This window comes from Neopsephotus bourkii, unplaced genomic scaffold, assembly GCF_033783945.1.
Source record: "Neopsephotus bourkii isolate Nb327-2 ecotype Australia unplaced genomic scaffold, CSIRO-AGI_Nbou_v1 NB_272, whole genome shotgun sequence".
NCBI lineage: Eukaryota > Metazoa > Chordata > Aves > Psittaciformes > Psittacidae > Neopsephotus > Neopsephotus bourkii.
In genome coordinates this window covers 13,219,971-13,240,557 of record NW_026900781.1, presented here as the reverse complement: position 1 = coordinate 13,240,557, position 20,587 = coordinate 13,219,971, and the positions used below count along the sequence as shown (strand labels likewise).

At 41.9% G+C, this 20,587-nt stretch overlaps 1 protein-coding gene across 5 annotated transcripts; it reads right to left on the bottom strand.

The window, feature by feature from the left end:
- Positions 1 to 87: 87 nt before the first annotated feature.
- LOC133208633 (MARVEL domain-containing protein 3-like) lies at positions 88 to 16,859 on the bottom strand. Of its 5 annotated transcripts, XM_061346645.1 has the most exons (5): positions 16,780 to 16,826; positions 16,170 to 16,257; positions 15,454 to 15,609; positions 11,815 to 11,984; positions 88 to 983 (listed from the first exon to the last, which is right to left on the bottom strand). In XM_061346645.1, exons 3-5 carry the CDS (start codon positions 15,567 to 15,569, stop codon positions 277 to 279), a joined length of 993 nt encoding a protein of 330 aa, XP_061202629.1. In that variant the 5' UTR covers positions 15,570 to 15,609; positions 16,170 to 16,257; positions 16,780 to 16,826; the 3' UTR covers positions 88 to 276. The 5 variants fall into 5 exon arrangements, with proteins under 5 accessions (XP_061202629.1, XP_061202631.1, XP_061202628.1 ...); XM_061346647.1 differs by lacking the exon at positions 16,170 to 16,257 and having other exon boundaries at positions 16,780 to 16,859; XM_061346644.1 differs by lacking the exon at positions 16,780 to 16,826 and having other exon boundaries at positions 16,170 to 16,625.
- Between the last annotated feature and the right edge of the window lie 3,728 nt (positions 16,860 to 20,587).

Here is a 20,587-nt window from a genome sequence, read left to right as displayed (position 1 = left end):
ATTGTTCTGTGCAGGATGAAGACATTACAACCAAACACATTTTAAACGCAGGAGTCCAGCCTGAGAGACTGATGCAAAACCCCTTGCTAAAACATCTGCTGAACATCAATTTTATTACATCATGTGATAGCAGTATTGTTATATTTGGTGGTTTGATACACAGTTCAGCAACTTGTAGAACAAGACATTGTGGTCTGGTCACCAGTTTGGCATGTGCCACTCAGTGTCTGTCCCTTCCTGAAGCTCCAGCTCTCTGGCACAGCCCCAGAGCTGACTTCACACTAATGTGGCTAGAGCCTGGACATTGTGGGACCTTTCTGGGGTCCTATGGATGGCATGGTGGTTGCTGACACTTCTGTCTCTAATGCCACTTTTGGGGCTGTGCTGAATCTTGGCCATGTGGCTCTGGAAGGCACGGACGGTTCGGATAGCAAGGATGCAGATCGCAAAGCTGGCGAAGTACAAACAGGCAGCAACGACACCAAAAAGGCCAACAGCTGCATCACCGCCCTGGACCACACAGTTCATGGAGGTGTAACCACGGCGTGCATACAGCCTCTCGCGCCTCTTGCAAACCTCCGTGGCATTCACCTGGCTGACAAAATGCAGGTATAGGCCAACTGCTGCGACGTATGCCACACCAGCCAGCAGGTTGAAGGCACATTCACCTGCCAGCAGCCCTGTCCTCAGCTGCTGGATGGGTTTTGCTCCCACGACAAGGAAGACAAGGGTAAGTGCTGCTGCTGTTAAGCTGAAGGCTACTCCGCCATACACGCACGGGGCTCGCATCTGGGTGAACTGCATGTCTAGCTCCCTCACCTCCTGGAGCTCTGTGCCCTCAAAGGGGCTATAGGCTGAATTCAGGCTAAAGGAGCCGGTGCCAAAGCCACCAAGGGACGTGAAGCCTGCAACAGAGGCTTGGGCAGCGCCCACACAAATCAGCACCAGGAGGTTGACCATGATTTCCACAAACTTCAAAATGCCTGTAAGGAGCAGAAGGATGGAAATAGGTGTCAAAACCACATCTTGTGCAAACTGGATGTGACACAAATACCCCATACCCATAGACAGAGAGCACTACTACTGAGATAGTCCCCTTGGCTACAGCTGCTTTATAAAACCCCAAACAAGCACATGCTGTCATGGGTATGTTTCAGAGGTTGGGCAAATTACTTTTTTTAATTTCTCAGTGTGTTGATAAATGGATCTTCACATGGGAAATCCATAAAAAATTTACTGTGCTTGTATTATTGCCAAGGCAAGCGCACAGTGATTGTATTTTGGCCTGTAACTACTTGGCATGAACACACTGAGCAAGATGCATCCAGTATGAACAAAATGCTGAGGTTAAAGCTGACAAAAACATAGAAGCTTCTAATAGCTTAAAAAATTAGGCAAGTTATTCAGGTCCTTTAAAATGTCATTACTGCTTTAACTTACACCCCTTTTTTGTCTTACTAAGTGTTTGTTAATTTAAACATATCTAACCAGATGCAGCTTCCACTTCATCTCCTTCAGAGAGAAAAATCTCTTCATAAATCTTGAGAAGCAGCTCAAAATTGCCCAGAAAATAAGGAGGGAAGGAGGGAAAACCCACTTTATATGCAAAGGTAAGCTAAATGAATTTGCTACTGGATCATTTTTGCTCTTCCTCACCCACACATTCAGAAGAAGGGCTTATGATTTCTGAGCTGATTTTTTCTTGTCTTAACCTACTGATAAAGGTTCCAAAGTTTTCTAAGATGGGGTTGGAAAGTAGATAGATGACTTCTTTTTGTGGTAGCCACCTGTCTGTCAGGAAGGCACAGCATCTGTTAGATAAATCTGATTATTCTGTGACAGCTCACTAGGGGTCAGACTAAGATTAGTAAACATGACAGATGTTGAAGTGTAGCATAGCTGAGTTACCTATTTGGGAACTGAAAACCCCTAGTGCATCATGTGTGCTGCTCCTCAGGTTCTGAAATTAATTACAGGATTGTAAATCTTTATTCTTCCACTGCAGTGTGACAACCAATAACATAAGATGCTCAACACAGCATCTTTTAAGTTGTCTTTAAAGTGGAGCTGGATCTACAGTTTGCATACAGACTTTCATTTTATGCTGCTAACGTTGATCAGCATGGCATTTTCCTCTTGAGCAATGGCTCAGTTGCTGTCAAGGCTGTAATAGGCTTGAAAACAAAGGGGTGAAGCAGCACACAAGACAGACAAATTCCTCTCTTGCCTTGCCAGATGCTTCTAACCGCGCTAGCTAGTGAAAGCCGCCATAGCGGATTATTGGATATTCCTGTTCTGCCCCTTCTTATTTCCTCCACAGAGGGCTGAGGTAATGAGCACCTTCCTGCTGCCGTTTGCTCTTCACAGGAAGATGCTTGCACTGGTTTGACAAGGGTCTTTGGCCACTTCAGGAGTTCCTGCTTTCCCCTGTACCCAGACCAGTCCCCTTATTTCTCCTAATACAACAGGTAGTTACCTCCTAAGTAGGTAGGTACTGAGCCCATTCACATCGGGGCCTGGCAAACTACCCCAGTAGCACAAAGGGGAGCAGTGATAATAGTAGTAATACCTGGGAACAGCACATCTGAGGCTCACTCAGCATGTTTCAGTTTGTGTGTGTGTGTGTATAGACAAGTGCATACATTATAGACTTCATATCCTAAAAGGAATTAGGTAGAGCAGGCAGAGAAGACAAAACGCTCTCATTGAGAAGGAACTAAATGTGCAGTTCTGCGCATGTGTTCTTCAGAGGTGACGCTGACTTTTGCATGACAACATGCCTTTTCCTTGACCATTCCACACAACCATTTCTGCGAAGCAGGTCAATAACAATGCTGGTTACCAAATCTGTTCGGGTGGCTTCAAATGTTTCAAAGGAAATATTTGTGAAGCTAAATGTAAAGAGAAATTTAAATCTCAGTCCATGAGGCAGGATTTGGAACTCCTTGTACCAAATTCAAACAACGCAGCCAAATGACTCAACGTTTTTCACGGGGACAGAATCATCACTTTACCAGGACTGTTCAAAATATTTTGAAAGGGTAATAGCTGCACAGGACATCCACTGGAACTGGATCAAATATTTTTTGTTTACTCATTTGAGCTGTACAATATGCCTTCCAAATACAGGGAGTGAACGTAGGCCCTCAGGGCCCTTGGACAGTGTTGCACCCAGAAGGCCACTTCCCTTTGTAAGGGCTGACTACTGATTTCATAGAAACTGCTCCATCAGGAAGCAGTTCTTACAAGTCTACAGGGAGGAAAGACCCTTTGATTAAGGGAAACATAAATTTTAAATATGTTTGGGAAGTAGGGAATTCAGGACCAGTCCAGCTTTCTTCTACCACTGTCTTCAGAATTTCCTTTTCCTCTATGACTGGTGAGGCACTCTGACTCACTATGCATCAACTTTTCCTGTACATCACCTTGCTGAGCTTTAGAAAAGGCAATTTTCTCTTGTCAAAGTAGTCAGCACCTGCTGCTAACCTCCCCACATTTATAACTGTCCCCAATCCTCAATGATGCTGTTCAAAACTTCCTATGTGTTCACACAAATTCTGAATGCAACCCCTTCATTTCACTGAGTTGACTGCTGGTACCACAGTAGGGCTTTCTCTCTTCTCATGCAATAACATACGATCAGTGTAGGTCCACTGTATTTTTAACTGCAGCAGTAGATGCTTTAATGGCATGCTTGAAAAATTCCCTTAGACAGGGCGTTCAGGTTGGGCAGGTTTTGCATGTACCTGAACAGTTTTCACACATGCCTGCTACAGAATTGATTAGAGTAACTAAACAATGGAGAGAGATTCATTAGCAGTTACTCCACCAGTTATTTACATTGCATGTATCAACTTTAAAAAATGCCAACATCACCACCACAACAAAAAAAGTGCAATAACAAAGCCTCCTGTATTAAAGAATATCCTATCATGCTAAGCAGTACGTAGAATGAAGCTGTGAATTATAGGTCTACAAAGAGAGCCACCAGGGCTTGCAAAAGGAGCAGACAATTAGTGGAAATCCCTAAACCCTTGTACAACCGTCAGGGCTTTGACGGAAATATTAATGTTCGGATCTTGACCTCAGCATCCCAAAAGCCTTGTGCAACCATGATCTCTGATAGTTACAAGCTGATACTTAATCCTACTATACTAGTATAAGCAGGATAGACAGACTTGAGAAATAAGGAATAAAAGGACAGTGAAGTTTTAGATCTTAGCTCTGTCAGGGTATGCTAATGCACATTTATTGACAGTGACCTATGTCAAGCAGTCAACTGCTGGCAGAAAGGGCTGAGTTAAAAGCCACACTTCTGAGTCTGTGTTGCCATTCCTGCTTTCACATGCCAGTTAGCTATGTCATCTTAGGAGTTACAGCTGCAGAAATTGAACTGCCAATAGGTCTTCCTGCAGGGAAGTTACTTGATTTGGGGCCTGCAAGGATGCTGGAGAGGGACTCTTCATCAGGGACTGTAGCCGTAGGAGAAGAACTAACCCTCCCCACACTGAGCAAGTAACAAGCCTCAAGTCTGGGCTCCTGGATTTCCATTTCCTTTCCCATGCTTTAATGCACTGGTTTCCAGCACTGAGGGTGAGAACGGCTGCAATTTAAAAGCCAGAACTTTCCAAATAATTGTCTTTATTCATTCCATTAAAATCTCAGTCTTATGGAGAGTGATGGATAATAACTTCAATATATCATATTTGTTAACTTTGCTTTAATCCAGTCTTTTTTTTTTTCTGAGTAGGTTTCCTGCTATGAGCAATTGTGCTGGCATGGGTTTAGTGGGGGAAATAACAAAGCCAGAACCAGAGAAACACCTGAAACTCTACAGGTGAGGTGAGCTGTTAAATCCCTATGCTCTGTCTCATAAAACTACACTGTGGCTGACTGTGTGGTACCCAGTAACTCAACTGTGTGCTCAGGTCTCATGCAATTTTTATCCAGGCACTGGGGCAGGATGGTGCCAGCGTTCAGGTGTCAGGATCACAGTGTGTGTACATGAAGTAAAACAGCCAATTCATGTTTGTTCCTGTATTTCCGCAACTGTCAAATTTCTGGTTGTTTGTGTCAAGCTCTCCTCCCACAAGGACCTGACTAATAGAGGCCTTCAAGCTTCTCCCTCCACTGTGTCTTGGCACAGCAGTCACTTTTTTCCTTTATTGACTGCACATGGATTCTTTCTCCTGTTTCGTCTGGTATCATTCCTCCTCGTCAGTTAACAGTCCTGTGTCCCTCTAAAATAATTAGTGTCCTTTATTCTCCATTCTAGTTTGCTTTCTCCCTCTGCTTCCTTTGCAGTAATACTGGGACCAGCAGTACCCAGCTGGCAGACCCAAGGGGTGCCCATTTGCCACCTTGACAGCAGTGGTAGCACAGCAGCGCTGGTCAGCAGTGCCTGTGCCGCATCCCATTAGGGGTCAATCCAGGAGAAGGGATGAGGGGAGTTAGAGGCTGAACACACAATAAAACTCATTCTCCCAGCCTTCATCACTGAAAATAGTCTTTTGGTTTATTTCTTAGTTTGGGTAACTTTCTACTTTTCGGAGGTATTTCTTGCCCATGGCAGGGGGGTTGGAACTTGATGATCTTAAGGTCCTTTCCAACCCTAACCATTCTATGATTCTATGAATAGATTAAAGATATTAAACCTGGGTGCAAGGCATTAAAACACCTTGCTAACAGTATTATTCCCCTTATGGATACCAGTACAAATCAAGATCTTACTGAAACCAGTTACAAGAATTCAACATTCAACCACCTTCACCCATGCAGGATCAGGGCAATATACAGCTTTGTCATAAACAAACGAATCTCCCCGCCCCAAACTCCCACCCCACCATTGTTTTTGTAGGTATCTGTGTTCTTCAGCCAGTGGTAGATTCAGCTTTCACTGAGTTATGTTAAAATCTCCCTAATAGAGTAATGTTCAAAGGCAGAAAAAACCCACAACCCAGCCCTAAACCACAACAGTTAGGCAATGTAACACCAGCACAATCTTGGCTTTTCAAAGACCCAAGGGAACTACATACGCAGAGCCAACTGAATTTAAATGGCAAGAAAATGCCCAAGACATTTATGCGCATTTGAGATATTGATCTTACTGGAAATTGCTGGAAAAATAGTTAAACCTGGGAAAATTAAATGATTTATGGGCTTGAGAAAGAAGTATTTTTTATTATCATTTAACAAGTTATCCCTCTTTAGTCAAGATAATCACTTCATTAGGAAATCTCAAAGGATGACCCGCCTTGGTTTTAATGATTCAGAAGAGCCGTACATTCACAGAGTGCTGAGATCCAAACATTGTCCTGTTTTTTTCTGTGTATCATCTTCCCTTAAAGACCTACTGTCCCACCTGATCTACTCCTTCTGCTTAATTCCCTCCCATTCTCTAAATAGTGCTGTTCCAATTTCCACAGGAAAGGGTGGACTTCATTTGCAGAACTACTGCATCAGCCTCTATCCCCATGGCTTCCCACTGCTGCATGACACTAATATTTACTTGGCCATCAAGGCACAGTTTCAGCACAACCCAGCCCCTGCCTGGGAACAAACAGCTTTGATTTACTTGTTCCCAGTAGTTCTTTAAAGCATCACTTCTAGCATGTTCTTGATCTCTCTCCTGTTAACAGAGCATGAGTCATCTTCCATAATTTTGGAGAGGGTGGGAAGCAACGTCTTGTATTAAACTGTAACATGTGGCAATACTGATTTAAATACAATGGCTCTAAAAAGCTGTACAAGTATCTGTAGCACTGGTAGGTTTCTACAGAGTCACCTCATGGTCTGCCTTTCAGGAAATGGCCTTTCTTCTTCCTAATGTACCCGTAGTTCTTTCAAGCAGTAAACAAATACCTTGGTATTGAAACAAACTTAGGGGAGGTTTGTTTTTTTTTTTCTTAAGAGTTCAGAAAACAATGAAACACTCTTGTTCCTTATGCCAACTTTCCATAGCCACTCCCTCCATTTGAACTGAAACTGAGCCGCCTTTAGAAAGCACAAAGATTGGGGTGTTACTGCTCTTTAAGCAATCATAATCTGTCTTAAGGTAGGTCAGGTTGGAGGCACCTGTGAATCTGAGCTTCTCATTCACTGTAACAGTTGTGGGTTGTCACACTTGGTGAGCAGCATTCCTGACGGGGTGGATTTTTCTCCTTTACGTGAACCAAGAGCAACTGCTCAAGGAAGAGAGCTACATGCAATACGTAGTCAGTGGGCTGTATCAATTAGTCCTGAGAGCCACTTTTTAAAGAGTTTTTCTTGGTTCCCAGAATTTCGGTTGGATATGGGGAAGACAAACCCAGTGGTCTTACAGGAAAGATGATCCAGCTCCAGGTTCAATGCTGGTAGAAAGCTAAGATTTCCCAGTAGGGAAGCACAGGCTAGAATCTAACGCATATCCAACAGCTATCATCAACTTTGACAGTATCTCCCCCTGCCAACTTAGAGTGAGTCTTCTCAGTTATAGTTCTCCCTTCTCTAAAAACAACAGTGTACATGTCAGCACAATGCCAGAACTCGGATGAAAAAAAACCCCTTGATATAAAGATGTGGGCCTAGGGAAGTCCCATATGTTGGCAGGACAACAGTTTGCTAAAGGTAACATTTAGCATCTGCAGCTCAGTTAGCTCCCCTACATGTTTTTATATAGCTAACTGCTCATGGGCATTTTTATTTCACAACAAACAGGACTTTCCTCCAAGTGAAATACTTTAACTTCAGAACAGGAAGGATACCTGCAGCTTTGCCACTGTGTCTTGTTACTGCACAATTTTAATTAACCATTTTTTATAACTGGGATAATTTCAATCTGTACAGTTCCATCCAATTCCCACTACTAATATCCTCTGTCTTCACAATTACAAGATTAAAAACTTATTGGCAGATTCAGTCTGTTAGTCACGCTATATTTAAAACTACTTTGCAACAGATAGGAAGTGGAAGCCATCTAATTACAATGAGACTATAGGGGACCTTAGTGTTCCCTTCTTACAGAGAAATACATTCAAATTAACTCCTGGAGGAACAATGCGTGACAGCTTTGAGCCCAGTGTAAAGGAGCTAAGCATGGCAGATTGCAGGGGCAAAATTTGAATATAATGGGCTACAAAATACACCAGTTTCTAATTCTATGGGCGCCTCCACCAAAACGTAAGTATCCTACTGACCACTCCTGGAAAGACCTAACATGTGCTGTTGAACGTGCTTGTCAAATGCCTTTTTTCATACACAAAGCAGGTTACCCACATCATGCACACTGAATGACCCTTCAGTGGTTTTGAATATATGTAACTAAAGCTACAGGTCTTCTGTTCCAGTCCAATGCCTCCTGCAGACCACTATTTTTCCCCAACATCTCCTCAGCACTGGAAGGGATACAAGTGCTGTGCAAAATACTCTTCCCCTCTGGTCCCATGTCTGAGTCCAAGAAGAATGATATCAGAACATCACAGAGCAACATAGCAGCAGTATAACAGTTATGAACAATGGGGTAACTCAAACCAAGTGTCTACTAGTGTGAACCCTGTATTCAGGGTGACTTTTCATCTCAGTATTTTTTCCAGTCTATGAGTATTTGCCAGCTTTCATAGCTACAGGAAAAATATTGGACTGTGTTTTGTAAAAACAAAAGCTTATAGATGCTTACATTTCAATTAATGGTGGCTTGTTAATGCATGAATATATCCTGGAGAAAGTATCTGTTACTCCCTAATTCTATTTCCTCCTCTAAATAAATTCAGTTTGATATTTCCTCCCAGCTATGCTTGAAATTGGAGATTGTTCTTCTTGTTACAAACCGTAACGTTGTCTATTTCTGAGAGGAAATTGGTCTGAAGGTTTTAACAATTGTGTATGTTCGAATGTAGGCTAAAGGCCTGATTGTTTGGAAGTGCCTACAATATGCTTAAGAAATCTGACACTATTCATGGTGCAAAGCTGTATTCATGGCAGTAAAGAACAAGGATTCAATTATACTTGTTCTCCCACAAACTGTTTTCTAACCTTTTTAGTGCTGTCTCCCTTAAATGCCAAGTGGGTTGAAGAGCTTCTAAAAAATAAGTTACTAGCTCAGAAATGATGACCAGCACAGTACTGTTCTACATAAGGAAAAAGTGCAGGCATTTCTTGAGTCACATACAGATTGAAGATGAGAGAAACTTAGTTTACCTGCACTGTCTGAGCAAAACTAGAGGAAGCATTATCCTAGGATTGCATTATCCCACCTCTTTCACACCAACATACACAAGAAAAAGAAAATGCAAAGCTTTCAAGGTTAAGTGACCAAGTATCTATGACCAATTTAAGATCAACCATTCACTCTTCTGTTGACTCAGGCTTCAGAGGACAGCTCACTCTCTACTGGTCCAAACTCTAATGGTCCTCCTAAATTTGTACTCTAGTACATTATTTGAGAGGATGCATAATTAAGTGCCTTGTATGATCCAGCCACATGATCCTACCTGAATGGCTTTGCATAGGTATTGCTTATAAAACATTTTAACAGACTCTTTTTCCTTCTGTTTTCAAGAGGAAAGGATTAAAAGGAGATGAATGTTCTGACGTTTCCTAGATGGTATCAATTGTTCCTACCAGCAAAAGGGGTCAGTATCACTTGTTCTTTCCATTATATTTGGGTTGGGTTTATTTTGTTAATGTGGTTGTAGGAAAAATAAAAAAGGAGGTGGTGATTAGGCAGGGAAGGTGGGAATAACAAAGGTAGGAGAACATCCTTTTTTTGTGCTGCTGCTTGCAGCTAAGGTGTTCGAAGGATCTCTGCAAAAATAACTTGCCTGTTTCTGAAACTCAGCTTTAGCTTTTTGGGCTGTTGCTGTGGAAAACATGTATGAGGAGGGCTGTATTTAGGTGAAGCAAATACATTTCAGAGCTCTGGTTGTTTAGAACTTCTCTCTAGTATGCCAAACTGGTCAACATGCACAAAGAGCATTATCGTATTTGATGGGCAGAAGAAAAAAAGAAACAACAAAACAAACCCGTAGTGCAAGTAGAGTGATGTACAGTCAGAAACTAAGGATCATTAAACATTTCAGTTGTTGATTTATAAAAGACTGTGGTACATCGCTTGATTTCCTGGCCTTGTTTGATGTTTATTTTAGAATTATGGTGATTGGGAAGGGGGAATTTCACCGGAGTGCTGATAAGTCACTGGCAAAAGGCAAAGATGGTTAAAAAGTATTTACAAGACTTTTCTTGCTATAAGAAGTTGCAGCTCACATATACTGACTTTTTAGTAAACAATTCATGTAGCTTTTATTTTTTATAACATTTACTATGACTGCAGGGAATACCGAATTCTGCAAAACGGCTCTAGAAAATCCTGCCAAGTCTTGGTACTTTCAAAAATCAAACAGGGGAGTAAAGTTCTCATAATCTTAACACCCTCCAATGTATTCATTTTTTGAAATAAAACTGCTAATTAAAGATTTTGTTGGGTTTTTTTTCCTACATGATCTCTTTTCCCTCCTCCACTGCAAACTCAAAACATCAAATTTTTGGAAAATTCTGAGCCATACTTGGGGGAAGGGTGAAAGTGAAATCATCATCACCAACTGATGCATCCAAAACTAGGACATTTTGAAAATGTTAATGATGCACTGAAATAATGAGAAGCAAATGCACGGGAAAAAAACCCAAACCAAACCAAAACATCAAGTCACATTAAGCTATCCATAAGTCTAAACAACCAGTGAAACTGTAAACTAAATATAACTTGCCACTTCATTTTTCTAAAGCTGTGATAAAATAAGGCATGGAGTTTTCTAGAGTTTCTCAAACAAGTTTAAATTAGTACTGTTGAAGAAGAAACTGCTGATAAAATTTTATCAGGGATAAATATCACTATGGCGTTGGATGTTTAAATATGCTGTACTAACTATTGGAGTTAACTCTAGATGAAAAACTGCAGACAAATACACAGAACGTACTTATAAAGGACAGTGGTTCAGCTCACTCTTAAAATCGTTCACATATTCAGATTCAGGGAAATATTTAGAGCAAAGCAAGTGTATTATTCAACTTTCATTCATGGGGTGAAGAAGTAATCTGACATTACGTATGTTAATCCACTTTCAAATAAACTCTTAATTTGTCTCTCTACTGAACACTGAAAGGCTGTTTGTAGACTTCAGCCAAAGACTTTGCACCTAATTGCACGTTTCAACTCAGATTGCAGTGGGCCTTTCCTACAAACAAGGTGAGAATGGTCATTGACCTGGAAGAGGGAAAACTTTAAAGCAGTAATAGGCATTTTAGTGACTTTCTTCACTAAAAGAAAGTCACTTGGGGGGGGCCCCCCGTTTTCAGGAACAAGTAAAATAGTTTTGTCTCCCACAATGGTGATTTATAAAGATGTTTAAGTGATCACTGGATTAAATTCAGAGCTGATAAAAAGTCTGAGAAGAATGTGTCAGAAAAAAAACTAGCATCAAAGTTTCAACAGCCATCTTTAAATTGCCTGCAGATGCAAATATCTATTGTATTCCTAAATTCCAAAGATTAACTTCTGCTGCACAACCTGGGTGATTACATACATGACCCACTGATCCTCTGAATACTATTCTGGAGATGCATTTTCAAGGATCTAAGTACCTCTATAAATCTTACATTTAGATGCCTAAAACATGCTAGTAACCCTCAGTTATTCCATTCATTAACTCTCCCAGTTTGTTTGGAAGCTTTTTAAATAATTCTTTAGCTTTACTTTGTTGTGCTTCTAAAGACAGAAACCAAAATCAAGACTAGTCCTTGGAAGGAGAGGGATGGATGGCAGGCAATAAGAATCTCACATACCTCTTGTTGTGCATACCTTTGAACACTTCATTGAGAAGGTTTCCTTGGGAGGATAATAGTCTGGTGGTGGGCCAAAGTATTCCAATGCTGCTCCTGAGGTTTTAGAGTAAGGCTCTGAGCAAACAGTAGAAGTTCTTGAGTGCTGGACATCTCGGATGTCTTCTGTTGATCTACAATAAACAACTAATATAATTAGATGATGCTCTCCTGAACATTAGAACATAAGAAATTAGCAGATGCCCCTGTTAGAGGAACCAGCTAGCCTGCTTTGCAGGTATCCGATCTTTTTTTTGCTTGCATGTTTTGTAAAGGGATTATCCCAAATACTTGCATAAATCCATGTTCACGTGGACATTTGCACTTAATCATTCTTACTTGAGAAAGCTGTGGAATTACTGAGTAGTCTGGCTGAATTGTTTAGGCTACTTGTGAACAGTATCAAGGAGGAGGATGTGTGGGGGGGACTTCTTTCTCCTATAAAAACAAGTAACAGCTTTTTTTTATGAAAAACAGTTTAGCTAGTCTACAGCAGCCCAGAGAATAAAAACGAAAAATATTCTCACACAATACAGGTGTATAATAGCACACCTATGTCATGGGTAAGCAGTTTGTCAAAGTTTTACTTCCAATTATCATGTCTCAGAACGATGCCTTTTAAAAGAATGAAAGTTATTAAAAAAACCCCCCAAAACATAAAGATTTTAAAGTGGGGAAGAAAACCCCTGCCTATTTAGGTTTCTTTTTTCAGGTATTTGCTGATATTTGAAAAGGAATCTAAAATTGACCCAATAAAATAATTTTCTCATGTCTCCGATAGACTCTTCATTTGTATACCTCAAAATGGAATTGTCCACTTTGCTGCAATGATACACAACTCCACATCTGAAGCCTGATGACTTTTAAGGTTGGTGAGATTTAGATTATTCTATGAGAAAAGTGCGAGTTGCCCTTTTTAAAGCGAGGTAACACTCAGGTTAAAAGAAACATTAGCTGTATATTGTTTTCTAATCTAAATGTCCTCCCTCATTTGAAGGAGAACTGGAGCTTGTCTTTTTCAAGGTACAGCTGGACAATCTTGCTATTAAAGGGTATTTTAAGTCTCATTCAGCACTATTATTTTTAAAAGTCTTCTTCCTATTCAGTTTTTATCTTGACTTTCTTATCCACAGATCAGCATTTTCAACTGTAGTTTTGTGTCCCAGTATCGCTGCACTTCACTTGGGTTTATCTTCATCCAATTCCGGATTCAACTTAGAAATATTATCTCATTCATCCACCTTAAATCATATTCTTTGTAGTTTTTTACATTTTAATTAAGACATTCAATAACAAGACCAATGCTAGCATCTCTGTGTGCAGTTGCCAACAGCTCTACTTGGCTGAAACATTTCTGATTTTTCTGACCTTTGTCCTGTGTCTTGTGCAACCACCAAAGCATCCTGCACAGCTGTGTCACATAAATTAAATAAGCTGTGTGATTTATAAGACTTCCAGTTAACTTGAAAGCAATCCCTTTGGTACTTCTGATGCAGCTGCTTCTCTCTATTGTATTCTGCTACTTGCCAGAAAACAAAACAAAACAAAAACCAAACAAAAAAAAAAAAAAAAACACCCAACCCTAATGTTCAGCAACAGAGTACAATTAGGGAAAAAAAAATTCTTTGTTTTAGATGCTTTCTGTTTTTCTCCTCTCACAACGGCCTATTTTGGCCACCTTTGCTTCTGTTTTCCTTCAGGACTTTCCAGTCCTGGGTAATACAACTCTTTCACCTCAGCAGTGAGATGAAGGTTGCTGTAAGAGCTTCAGAAAGAAATGCATTTCTTAAGAGAAATAATCTGGCTAGAAAGTCTTGCTTGTAAGGAATAAAAGCATTAGACATCCAAATTACAGCTTCCACAAAACTCTTCCTATCTATTTCATTACAGAGGAGGTCTTTCGGTCAATCAGTCTTCACCAAAATACTGAAATGTCCTTACAAGAGCAGCTGGTTTTGTCATGAGAGCTAAGTAGGGGAAATGCTGATAGGTTAAGCTAAACTCTATCAAAACAACTGATGGAAAAGTTTTTTGATTAGTTGTAGTGAGGGCTAGTGACCCCAGATTCTCAGCTTGACTCTTGTTATCTCCATGGCTATTACAGACTTTAGCTGCAGCTTCCTCTAATCATCCATGGATATAGGGATGGTCTGTTGTCCTGGGCCTTTACAGTCCATTCACCAATTTTCAGTCTACATGTCCAGTCATTTCAAACCAACAGCAAAACCAAGAAGTCCAGAGAAGGGCTTTATTAAGAAGTGGTGGTTTAATTTATAGCTATCCTTTCACACATTGCTCATATTAGGCTATATATGAAAAAAAAAAAAGAAAAAAAAACCCAACCCCAACCCAAAACAAGCCATGCCCAAAAACACATCCTTTTTTTTTTTTTTCTCTCCACAGTTCAATGAATACATTCCTGGCATCTGCTGCTTTCACTTCTAATATGTTCAAAATAATTTAACTATATCCCCTCCTGATCTCTGCTTTTGCCAAGGACAGTCATTCAGCCTCTAAGGATGATTCTTAGGCTGACCTTTGTTTCCATTTCTCTCCATTTTTTCATGATTTAGGAGAGACAGAAGAAAATTTAATTAGCTATTTGCATAACACAATAAGATACCACCATCCAAATGTTTTATACTTTGTCATAAGTACTCCTAGTCTACACAGTGCTCTTCACTGCTGCTTTTATTCTCATTCTGTTTTTCTTGCTAACATGCGTATTATGAGGGTGTAGTTCTTTATTTCAGCTTTTCAATAATCTTAATTATATTTTATCTCCTCTCCCTCTTTGTTTCTATTCTTAAATTGCCCTACAATCATGGCCCCAGAGACTACACATGATGAACACGTTACTGCCATGGCTAATTTGCCAGTGCCATTTAGAGCTACAGACTTCTCTCCCACAATGCAAGCACTGTCATGCCTTAAAGGAAACAGCCTAAGCTCACGCCTAATATTCTGTAGGCTGGCCAGGCTGGAAGGCGAAGAGTTTATTTGTCACTCCAAACCCATTAGTTGATCTGCTTATTGCAATGATACGGGCTGACCCACTATCAAGTGCTGTAAACAGCCTTAGACACTTAAATACTCATTTACCGACTGCACGTACTGAAAGTAATTTTGGTTTAGATTAATATCAACTTGTTCACAGGTGAAATAGAGCAATCTGAGACTTCAGAAGGTCCCCGTGCTTGCCTCAGTCATGTAACATTCTCATTTAAGCAATGAATACTTGGCAAGCCATGGCTTCTTGTCACCTACTGACCAGCCTCCTAAGGAACAAACAGTACTAAGACACATGGCCACACTACACCTGCTTGTGACCCAGCTTGATCCAGATAACTCAGGAAATGCACACCTCTGCCTGTGTCACACAGTCTATTTTTCTGTCCCCTCTCTTTACAAAGGAAAGGGTTAAATTTCTAAGTGTAAAATCGCTCTCTGATTCCAAACGTGGCGTGTTCATGCTTCACAATTTCAAGGGTGAGTAAATGCTTTCTTTACTATTGTAACATGAAGGTACAGAAAAGCAAACAAAATTAAAAGGCATGTTAAAGACCTGCTATGATGTGTTTCTTTAAGGTGATAGAGACGTACCTTGTATCGTATGGGTATGGTTTTCTCACTCTTCTGTCTTCCTCATATCTATCAGATCCATGGTTCTCATGGTGCCTGTACTGCTTATCTTGGTATCGTCTCCCAGCATGAGGCATCTTGTTTCTTACATGTATTCTTTCTTTCTAAAATAACTTCCTGAGCTAGAGAAATAAAACTGGTTCATTTTATAGCTTTACTTAGTTATTCATTGACCAGCACTTGCATCCATTTCATGCAGTTTCAAGACTTAGTACTAACTTCCTTATGAAGCAAAGGAAATAATACCCTTTAAACTATAGGTGAAGTAACTTCATTAAACAAGAAAATTTTTCTTTACATTTTCGTATTCACCAAGTAATTGCAATGCTTTTATAGTCAACATTTACTGTGCTTAGCTTACTTACTAGGTCTGTCCTGACTCTCCTACCTTTGCCGCAAGGACAAGGCATGATGTCCACTAAGAATATGAATCCTGGCTTCTCTAGTGTTCTTACTAAAGCATTAAACCCAGCAAACAATGGTATGTTCCATGAGCAAGCACACAGCTTGGCACACTGATGGCAGGACAAACTTGAAAGTGCAGGCTGTGACCTTTGTCCTGTAAGTTTCTAAAAGGAGGGTACCCTTAGTTTCCCCCGCATCGCCTGTGATCTGGATAAAAGTTAGGTATAGGCAAAGCTGTGCTGGGAAGAAAATCAGTTGTTGAGAAGACACACCCTTAATTAGCTGGTATTAAATATTACAGGGATGTTATTTCCTGAAAGTGTCTTTACCCTTTCAAGTGCAGTACTCTTAAGCCCAGACCTGTAAAATACAGAAACACATAGTTTAAGGACATAAGCAATCTATACTTATTTGCCTTCAACGCAGACTTTCAGCATTACCACAGAAATGCCTGCGGTCGACTTAATTTTGTCTCATCAAACCAAGAACTCTCTTCCTGACTTCCATCTCCTTAGGTTGTCACTACAGAAATAAATTAGGTTTCCATTTGTTTACAGCTAACAAAGAGGCCGGGCCTTCCTCTGGGGGAGCTCAGCTCCCCTGCTCCGGCAGAAGCCATTAACCAAAACTCAACCCCGCACCTTTCCTCACGGTGCTGGTCCCGTTGCCTCAGCACCAGGACACCAAACCGAAACCCCGCTTCGCCCCCTCTGCGGAGCCCCGGAGCTGAGGCCGCACACCTTCCACATCCCTAAGGAAGGAGCCGCGCCCCTCGTTACCCACCCGCCGGCCAGCAACTGCCCTAGGGCCGTCTCTGCCGCTGCGTTCCACAGCACCCCGGGGCCGAAGGCCAACTGTCCCTCCGCCCCTGCCGTTCCTCACCTGAGCTCCAGCCCGCCCAGCAGCAGCAGCTCCGGCACCGCCGGGCCCGCCCTCCCACCTCCACCGCGCCCCGGGCCTGCCCTCCCACCTCCACCGCGCCCCGGGCCTGTGGTGGGTCAGCCCCCCGCGCAGGTGCTGCCGTGCCCGTCGGATCGTCCCGCAGCGGGGCTGTGCTCCTCCATGAGACCGTTGCCGCAGGGGGAAGCAGGGGTGGGTGCTGCTTCCCGCCCGCCCGTGGGGGAGAGCCGGTGTGAGCCAGGCTGGGCTGAGATTTAGTTTAATAAACTGAGGTCCCCGAGCACGGCAGTGCTGAGGCAGAATGTGGAGAGGCTTGGAGAGAATATAAAACTTGTAGGTTAATAAAATTCAAAGTCTCTACTGGTTGTTTTTTTTTGTTTATTAAAGCCAGCATCACTGAGTGCAGTGCTCAGGGCAGGACAAGATGTATAGAGAACAGAAGGTAGAGGAAAATGGGGAAAACATGACCTACCTTAGGAGCAGGTGGGTAGGAACAGCCTATGCTGTGCTAGACATATGGGAAAGGGAGGTAAGTGACTAAACTCCCCTCTGGTGTAAAGCCACGTTTTAGGTAACTGATTGTTTTAACGGATGCAGTCTCAGTGCTTGGTACTCTGCGGAAAGCTTCCACTGTTGTGGATCTCCAGGGGCTTTGTCTTCTCACTGCCAGCCTGTAGTGTTTCTCTTACAGAGGAATAATGTGCTGGTCCCCACAGGATGCTTTTTGCTGGGGGAAAGAGAAGGCTGTGTGGAGACCTCATAGCAGCCTTCCAGTATTTGAAGGGGGCCTACAGGGATGCTGGAGAGAGACTCTTCATTAGGGACTGTAGTGATAGGACAGGGGGTAATGGGTTTAAACTTAAACAGGGGAGATTTAAGTTAGATATAAGGAAGAAGTTCTTTACTGTAAGGGTGGTGAGGCACTGGAATGGGTTTCCCAAGGAAGTTGCAAATGCTTCTTCCCTGGCAGTGTTCAAGGCCAGGTTGGATGGGGCTTGAAGCAACCTGGTCTAGTGGAAGGTGTCCGTGCCCATGGCAGGAGGGGTGGAACTGGATAACCTTTACGGTCCTTTCCAGCCCAAACCATCCTATGATTCTATTTCTGTAGAGAGCTTGGGGCAGACCCATGAAGAGGCATTGCAAGGAGGGACTTGTTCATTGTGCAGTCCTATGCACAAAAACAATCAGTGTCCGAGAAGCAGAACAGTGGGGTTAATGTGAAGCCTTGCAAAGCTTCCCTAGTCTCTGGCACTATCCTGCAGAAGAGCTCAGACCAGAAAATCCCTTTCCTTCCCAGGCAACACACTTGGGGTACCTGTGCCTCTTGAATTTGGGTTTAAGATTTGTAATTGTTAGTGCAGTTCCATGCTAAGGCTAGATACAAAATCCCCGTTAATAACATGCAGGTATCAGAGCAATTGCTGTCCCTGAAATGAGATATCTATGGGAACTGCGTGCTCAAGACCTGTTTTGTAAATTGGTGTACCATGGTAAGACTGTGATCCCCTGCTGCGGCCAAGCTGTGTTAACAGCTTCTTTTACTTCTTACCATTCCCACCTCACCTAGACCCTTTTCTGCTGTTCCTGCCTTCAGCTGTACAGTTCATCTTCTTTCTGTCTTGCACCAGCCCTAGTGCTCGCTTGATCATGTAGTAAGCCAATTCAGCTTGCTTTCTAGCCAAAACCAATTTACTTTCTGCTGGTTTAGTGAGTTGAATTGGCTTTGTGCTGTAAGCAAATGTGTGCTGGAGCAAGGACTTGGCAGAAGCATGTGTCCCAGCGGGAAGAAACAGGGGGAGGGATAGGGGGAGAGGGCTACCTCTCTTGGCAGCAGCAAGTGGTGAATGTAACTGAAGCTTTAATGTGAAGATGCGGCCTGAGACACTACTACCAATCCGTTGGTCGCTACACCTTCTCAGTTTGGGGCTGTCATCCTGCTAGCAAAGGCAGTCTAACAGCAGGAGTGTTTTACTGCTTTGTAGTTCTGTTCCTAATTCTTACTGTTTCTGTTTAAGGTAGTTTAGGCTAGTTTGGCAGATTTTTACCCTGAGGAAGGTCAGGGTGCCTGCATGAATTCCATTCTCCTGTCTAGATGATAAACATTTGGGAAATGCATTCTTCACTTGCATCCAGCAGAGGATGTTGCTCTTGATCGGGGGCAAAGGAATTATAGCTCCCTTCAGGTAGGCAGGTTTCATAAAAACAGTAGAAAAATCACAAGGAGACATGGTTGGAAACAGAATTTGGGAGGCTGGGGGGTGTAGCTGAAGTATGGAAGTACCTTGACAGCAGCTGTCTACAGTATAGCTAGTCGTTTTGTTAAACCATTTCTCTTGCTGGGCTGGGAAGGTTGGGATGTTGCCATTTTGGTTTGATGGAAGACTGGGTGGAATGGAAGGGATACAACTTGGACTGGGTAAAATTCAGTGAAGCTGGCAGGCAAAGTAAGTGTTTAAAAAGTGGTTCAAGTCATTATGGAACCCGGTAGTTGAAGTAATGGGGTTGCAACCAACCCAGAATTACATGGTGAGATCTACATTAAAAACTTAGCTAAGTGACCAAAGGGATTTTCCCTGGGAACTCATAAAGCAAACACAAGGCATTGAGCTAGTGATTGCTGGAGTTGCCTATGTATGACATAAGAACCAGTGAAACAAGTCACAGAAAATTGTGTTGATTATGAGAAACAGACAGAGGTAGCAGTAGGAATGTGTCTCTAAGGAGAAAAAAGTAGGAGAAGCTCATGAATGGAGTGGATGTGGTACAGCTAATTTTGGATGAGAACCATCATTTGTTCTTACCTTGTTGCAGGTAAAAGGATTCTGTGTTGTATGTAAGCAGGTGGGTTTGTATCAAAGATACACGTGATTCTGTCATCAGTTTCTCCTTTTAATGGAAATAACTCTGGGGAGTGGATTTTGGCTAGCTACTGAAGTCCAGAGGGACTGATTTGCAGAAAACAAAGTGTGAACCATTTAGATTTTTATTTTTTTTTTTCCTGGTAATTTACTTGAGTAGGTCACATCTGTGTCTTGGATCAGTGCAGTCCCCCAGTCTAGGTAAAGGTTACAAGGTGTCATAAATAGACCTCCAGGGACAGATTTCACCAGCCAGCCAGGCAGTCAGGGCACCACTGGAGTCTGTTGAGTCTGACAGGAACACAAAGCTCCTGAGATCAGCAGGACTAAAATTAGCTTTGGCGTATTTTTTTTCTACCCTCTTAGTGTTGCTTTTATATCAAATCTGTTGTTTATTGTTATGAACAGCAATAACAGAATTTGGGTTGAAGGCTTCCTTTTATTTGTTTGGGTTTTTTTTCTTCTGAAAGAGATTTTGAAATCCCTGGTCTTTGGAAGGGGAAGTAAATTGAGTTTGGGAATGAAGTAGTTGGTTATGTGTTGGTCGATTTTTTTCTGTCCTAGTGGAAAAAAACTGTCACAACACCAAATACTGCTTCAGCAAAAGAAATGTAAACAATCTTAATTGATTTGCTATTAATGTTGTATCCTTGGTGTGTGATATAACAAATACTTATTTTTAAAAGCAATGGAAACCATCCTAAGGCTTCTTTTACTGTTGTCTTTGGTAACATGTAAATTGTTTGGTAGCTGTTCTTTTCCAAGGCTGAGTCCTTCCCAGCATCTTCTGAGCAATTTCCTAGTTCTGATTTAAAAATCTTACAACATCGATTTCTGAAAAGTGGAATTTTGTCACACTCAATCTAGACTCTGGCTGGGGAACAGCCAGCTTCTGGAACATTTCCAAAACAGGCTGAAGGCAGAGAGGATGT